The 7270-nt window shown below is 36.5% G+C and overlaps 1 protein-coding gene across 1 annotated transcript; it reads right to left on the bottom strand.

The window, feature by feature from the left end:
• Nucleotides 1–6107, bottom strand: LOC106066214 (cytochrome P450 3A24-like). Its single transcript, XM_056042815.1, has 4 exons — nt 5967–6107; nt 5430–5660; nt 3721–4395; nt 1–2612 (listed from the first exon to the last, which is right to left on the bottom strand). Exons 2-4 carry the CDS (start codon nt 5634–5636, stop codon nt 2010–2012), a joined length of 1485 nt encoding a protein of 494 aa, XP_055898790.1. The 5' UTR covers nt 5637–5660; nt 5967–6107; the 3' UTR covers nt 1–2009.
• Between the last annotated feature and the right edge of the window lie 1163 nt (nt 6108–7270).

Genomic DNA, 7270 nt, shown 5'->3' with positions numbered 1-7270 from the left:
AATGTCATTGTCACAAATCGTTTTATATATACATTTAATATAAGTTTATATTATACATTGTATATGATGTATAAAGTAAACATTGCATAAGTATTAAAACTAACTTTATATAGAGTCTACAATTCTAATGTGCTTGGCCAAAATAGAAATCAATTCGACATGGTCAATTTTCTTCTTCTTCTTCATTCTCATTGTTGTGTTGGAGTGTTCAGATGACTAGACTAATACATGAGATGAACTGCACAGTGGTTTCCAAATCAGGGAGCTCTCCATATAGTTTTCTTTCTATTGGGGTGATTTGGGGCCAATGTCTTATACGGGCCTTTTGGTAAAGAGAGCAGTTTTGGAGGACATGGTTGGCATTCTCTGGTGATACTCCACATGGGCAGATTTCACTGGTTCCAATTTTGAGCTTCCGGTACATGTGTTGTCGCATTCTGTTGTGTCCGGTCCTGAGTCGAAAGATTAGACGTTGGTCTTGTCGGGATAGCTTATAGTAAGCGTCATCTTTCTTGTGATTTGGATGAGAGTTCGTCTATTTTTCATTTATTTTATTTACAATTAATTTCTTCAATTCTTCTGGATAGAGTGCAGAGTTTGACATGGTCAATGAAATGTTATAAATATGTGACAAATTGTATTTATTACTTTAGCGTGATTCTCAGTTGGTCTGTAAATCATCAGTATTTTCTTAGTTTGCATTTCTTTAACCATGTACGTTGGTCATTCTTGATCCAGCTAGGTTTCAGGTAATGCGCACGCGTTCTATTCCCTTGCCTTAAAAAAAAGGGTCACTTGGAAACTTCTTGTTTTGGGCTCAGCATTGACTATTAAACATGCTCATATTTAACAATGCAAAATAAAAGAATCAATGTAAGTTCTCGTAGCTGCAAATAGCATGCACTCAAGGGAAGAGACGCAAATTTAAGCTACGATATTCAGTATATAATTTTTGAGTAATTAATAAATTGACACTAAAATTTCTTAACTCTTTCTCTCCTGATCGTCGATACCATCGTTTATTTTGACCTCATTAAAATGAATTAATGTTTAATTTTATAAAGTTGACTTTGTGTTTTATAAAAAGAGCAGGCATTTCCCTTCAATTCTATACCAAATACAACGTTTTCTGATAACAAACAACAAAGCTATTGAGTCTTAATCATAACAGGGGAGTGAGATAGTAATGAGCAAACTGAAGAATTCCTTCGAAACGTGGACAAATAATTACGGAGAGAAAGAGTTAAGAAAATCAGAAAGATTGCATTGTTTCGGTAGCAGTAGAAAACTTTGAAACTAGTCCGTAAGTTCTGTCCTAGATGACTTAATACATTTCACTGCAAACACATGCTAGATCATTTAATATAGACAACAAACATAAAGACTAATGTCCACTTCTAGTGTTAGAAAAAAATCATTTCAATGTTTACCAATACAACGCATCCATTTAGCATATATTTTTTATTTTATCATTTCAGCCATGTTTAACCGTAAATGCGTTTTAAATACAAATAAACTTCATAAAATTCAAAATGATGCAATTGAGATAATTAGCTACAAACAAACTCCACTTGGACACATGTTCATAGAAAATCATTGTTAAAAAAAGGTAGCATAATTTTTATATAAACATTAACATTTTCGGGGCACCATTTCAACATTTGACCATCACATTTAGGATAACAATACATCTATCACTTCAACATGAAACAGTCACAAAAAAAAACAGATACACTAGCTCTTTTGTTTCCTTGGCAATTTAATCATTGAATAAAAATGTAACTGAAATAATCTAATTAATGATTAAGTAAAACTGCTCTTCTAATGTACAGTTCACACGTTATTATAATAATCTTTTGTTTTGTAACAAGCGTAATTATAAGACCAATATCCTTAATGATATTAATCATTTTTATCAATTACTTTCAATAACTCCCTTTCTTCTTAAAGTCAATGCGCCAAAACATAAAAACGGGCATACTAAAGATCAATTCCTCAGTACTTTTCAATTACTTCTTTCTTTGTTCAAACTTTACCCACAATCCATCCTGCGCTCTGGGCTGTACTTTACTTAATTTGATTGGATAGACTGTTTTACTGCAAGGTACAGGGGAAAACTTCTGTAATATGGCTGCCATGACAATCTTCAGTTCCAACAGTGCCAGCCTCATCCCGATACAATTTCTTGGCCCCTGGCCGAAAGGCAAATGAGCGTAGGGATGTCTTGAGGCTTTGTTTTCAGAATTGAACCGTTCAGGATCGAACTTGTCAGGATCAGGGTATATTTCCGGGTCAGAGTGTATAGCACAGATAGGTATGAGGATGATCATGTCTTTTGGGATGTGAATACCTTGAATGTTGGTGTCCTGGACACATCTCCTATTGATGAATATGGCCGGACTGGCGACTCTTATAGATTCATTGATGCACATATCAAGGTAGGTCAATGCTTGAGCCGTATCGTAATTTGGCAGACCCTGTCCACATTTGGCATCCACTTCCTGCTGAGCCTTCTTTAGAACTTCCGGGTTCATGGCCAGGAAGAACAAAGTAAATGATAAAACTGTAGCCGTTGTGTCGAAGCCAGCAAAAATAAATAGTAGAGCCTGAGCCTGGAGATAATTAAAGAAAAGTATATAATGAAATAAAATTATGAACACAGACAGTAAAATTAAAGAAAGTAACGTTTCCCTTTCAGACCTTGCGATCCATGGGGCAGACGATGTTAAGGTCATGTGTCATGTGGCCAGGACAACGACCAATCGCATTTACTTTCCCAACTAAGTCATCTACCCATTAGAGTTGGGTGGACTCAGGGGCGCCCTAAGAATCCCGAAATAAATTCAAAACCCCAGTCTTTACCAAGATTCGAACCCAGGACTCCAGATTCGGAAGCCTATTAAACTTTCTCTGATACCATCTTACAAAACAAAACGTGAAAAAAAAAAAAAAAGAAAAACTGCCATCTAAATTCTACAATCATTCATGGAGTTTGCACTATGCTCATTCTGTTTTAAAATTTTAAATAGTTGTTTCTTTTTCTAATTGGATTATCCATTGAAGGCTAAATTATGCTCATTATGGCCCTGGATGTGGCAAAATATGTAGGTCAAAGCTGGGGCTGCGTTGCAACGGGAAATACTGCATTCGTCATTAATCTTTGAACTCGAAGACAAATCTTATTATGTTCATTATGAATTAGATTTGTATTAAAGTAAATTTTAGTATAGGAACATATTGAATTAATAGCTAGATAAAGTTCCTCTTTCAGAATTTGTAATCTATAGGGCATATAATGTAAATCTTATCTGATTCTAATACCCCACGGTCAACCGTCTTTACTTTTCCCAACTAATGTTAGGTACCCATTAGAGCTGAGTGGACTCAGAGGTGCCCAAATGTTCCCAAAAGTAAAAATCCTAGTCTTCAACAGGATTCGAACCTGGGTTAGAAAGGCAAGCGCTTTACCACTCAGCCTCCGGGCTTACATGTGTATTGCACATATATTACATTATATCTGTTTATCCCTAATTCTAAAGAAATAATTTAATGTTTAGTTTGACTAAAGTGGAAAAAAAACACATATTGTACACAAGTGTACACGTTCACTGTACTTAAACTAAATTGAAACAAAATCTGAGATGTAAGCCTAAACATTAATGTAAAAGAATATACGATAGTGCGCCTGCGAATGTTGGCAAAAGATTTGTCTAAACTTACATGTAACTCTGATCTTGTTAATTCCCTCTGTTCCATTTGTTCTTCGTCCTTCTCTGCATTCATTAAGAGATCTAGAAAGTCGTTGACTTTTCCATGGAGTCCATCTCTTTTTCTTTCTTCTATAATCTGATCCACTACCTGGGCGAAGTAGTCCAAAGACTTTTGCGGGACGATAGGAAAACCCAATGTCGAAAAGAACTTGCTTAGTTCCGGTATAAATAGAACAAATGTAAAAAGTACAGGATTTGGGTTGATGACTTTCTGTGCCTCTGTAGCAAATTTATTTTGGGGATTTTTCAGGGTATTAATCTCCAGACCGAATCCGGTGCTAGCGATGACGTCCAAGGTGAAGGCCGCACTGAGGTCACGCAGCTCCACTTCCTGACCAGTTTCATACATTTGTTGAATGTTTTCTAGAAAGACTTTTGTGTTTTTGTGAATGTGTGACGTCATCTTCTTGATACGACCGGAACTGAACGTGGGGGTGACAATGTTACGGACGTGCTTCCAATGTTCCCCTCTCAGGTTCAGCAGGTTGTCGCGGAATGGCTTGTTGAAATCAAAGAGAGTGTACCGGTCAGTAAAGCTGGCAAAGTTCTTAACAAAAATGTCCTTAATCATGTCCAGATCTCTGACAACCATGACTGGTTTTCTAGAATCATACCAGCCATACACCTGTAGATAACAGCATAGAAACATACATATATAGTCATGTAGAGTCATACAACTGTTTATTTAACAAAAGCAATAGAATGCCATAGACCCTCATTTTGGCCAGTACTAAAAATCTTAATCATTTTAGACCTACGTATCATATCAAGCTCAAACTCTCATTGGACCTATTATTTGTAGTTCAAAAAGATAGAAACTACTGCTTATGGTAACTGTCAATGGTATGATGATACTAAAGTAAGTTTCCCTTTCAGCCCTGGAACACCTATTCAGGCCTGGCGGAAAACCAGGCTTACGAGGAACACAGTTTGGGAAACACTGCATTACAGTAGGGAATAAGTTGCCTGAGTCAGCTAAGAAAACCAATGACTTGTCTTTGATTATCATGCAAGACAAGGTTGACCTAGGTCGACTTGTAGGGCGTCATAATGTTCTTTTTTGAAGTGACGCCTGTATTTCATAAGATAAGATAAGATTTTTTTTTCAGTTAAACAATTTAATAAAATATGTAGGCTTATTTATTGATGATATATATATACCTATATCTATCTATCTCTTTTTTCTCTCTCTCTCTATATATATAATTGTGATAACCAATGTCATTCAATAGGAACTTTTCTGAATAGTTATCGGAAAGATTAGATGGAGAGAAAATTTAATCTGCACATGGCTAAATAATAAAGTAATTATAGTTTTAATATAGCGCTACTTTGATGCTTGTAGCTTGCTCAGATTGCTATGGTCCAATCTCATTTGTGGACCGGTTGGGGGGGGGGGAGGTATCTGGGAGAAGGTTTTTCCGTGCTGCCTTTATGCGCTCAGTAAACACAACCTTGCTCGAGTCGGGTGTCGAACCTATACCCACCATCAAGCCAAGCTCAAGCGTACTTAGCTTTTCGACCTCTCGACCACTCTTCGCAAAACTAAATCTCAGTATGCAAATTTCCCCAGACCCACACAAAAATTGCTTTAACATTCAAATATAGATTCTAAAAAAGTAAAGTAATATTAAAAAAAATAGAAGTGAATTTAATGACCTTTTTATCTCTGTATTTATTGTAGAAGATCTTCTGAGCTTCAAAGACGCCATACTTTATGGCCAGGTTAAAGTTCCCGAAGAACCATGAAGTCGGCGGATGTTCAATGCCCATTTTCTTGAAGACTCCATGATTGGCGGTCATGTATTTGTAGAAGGCAAAGACTGCTAGTAGAACTACAGTCCCAATAAGTGCAAGAGTGATCATGGCCGTGTGAAGTGTGTAGTTATTCTGAAATTTTAGAAATTGAAAATGTTACGTAGGAGCTAGGTCAGAATATTAGTTTTAATTTTGAATTCTAGATAAAGAGATTATTCTTTTTTAATATTTAGTAAAAAAATTGTAAACATTCAACTATAAACAGGTAAAAAAATCCCACATTAACACAAACAAATCAATCAATCTCTCTCTCTCCCACGATATATAGATCTAGATATAAGCGCCGTAAAGGAAAGGATTCGAACTCAGAAGCTATACCATTCGGCTATCGTGCCCCCTGCTAGTCAAGAGAAAAGAAAAATGGCTGCAAAAACTTACCTCGCTCTGCTTGAGTTACCCCAGTAGGCACACTAGTGTGAGTGTGAATTAAGTCACATTATTTATAGTTTCTCAGTTCGCCTGGCTTGATCTACATTTTAGGCTAGCCAATGCAGAGCTTGCCTTAGTGCTGAGTTTAAAGTAGGCCAAGGGTCGCTACCTTAATTGAATCTTGATTTATCTGCTATTTGCACTGCAACTAAGTTCAGAAAGGCCAGGTTACGGCAGGTTTATACCAGCATTTAAAAAAAAAATTACTTTAATTGGAAATCTTCTAGGTGGACAAGATTCTCGAAAACGGCTTCAACAATTTGCCCAGATATTTGACAGTTGATCTATATCGTCGGGAAAAGAATTACTAGCTCGTTATTCATACTGAGGAGACTCTACTATGGCCACTATCCTTTTTTTTTAAAGTATGTAAAAGAAATTAATCTAAATTTAGCTTAAGAACTAGAGTTTCATAAATTGATAATCATGAACATTGTGCGCACCATCTTCTAAGTCTAAATCTAAATCTAATCATTAAAATATGTGAACATATTTATACATTCGCTTAACCATTTTTTTTTTTCATTCATTCTTTATAAAGAGAAAAAAAAAGTCCCTCTTACAAAGTATGGTCGTTCCGGAAAAGATGGAATAGCCTTTAAAACAAAAGAAAAAATATTTTATATCTTATCTTATCTTATATAATACAGACGTTGCTTCAAAAACGAAGATGATTAACGTCTGACGCGTCATGCATTTAGCCCTTCATATTAACTAATGACCTAAATTCTACCAAGTCACTAGTTTTCCTGGCTAGCTCAGGCAACCCATTCCATGCTCTAATAGCACTAGGGAAGAAGGAACTTTTGTACAAATTTGTCCTAGCATATGTTACTTGTTTGTCCCTAAAGTAATTAGAAGTAGTTGTTTTGTTTGTCCAATGTTTTACATGTTTCGGATGTTCCTTCAAAGTTGAAGATAATCTACTTCCCGCAGGACGACGGGACATGGCAGCGGGCAGGGTATGAACCAGGGACTATCGAGACGACCAAACAACAGTTCAGCGAGCATAACTCACGACCAGCCAACCGCCCAGTTAATCAATGACATGTCTAAGAAAAATACTGAATGTCAAATGGCAAGAAAAAAATACCAGATACTGAAGTCCTTCGAAGAGCGGGTCTGCAAAGCTGATGCAGTCGCAGCTGCGATGGACAGGACACGTCTGCAGAATGGAAGACCACGCATCCTTAAAGGACTCCTATATGGCCAATTAAGGGAAGGAAAGCGCTCGCAAGGCGGACAAAGAAAAC

Source organism: Biomphalaria glabrata, chromosome 9 (genome assembly GCF_947242115.1).
Source record: "Biomphalaria glabrata chromosome 9, xgBioGlab47.1, whole genome shotgun sequence".
In the NCBI taxonomy this organism is placed as follows: Eukaryota; Metazoa; Mollusca; class Gastropoda; family Planorbidae; genus Biomphalaria; species Biomphalaria glabrata.
This window is presented reverse-complemented; position numbering and strand designations above follow the sequence as displayed.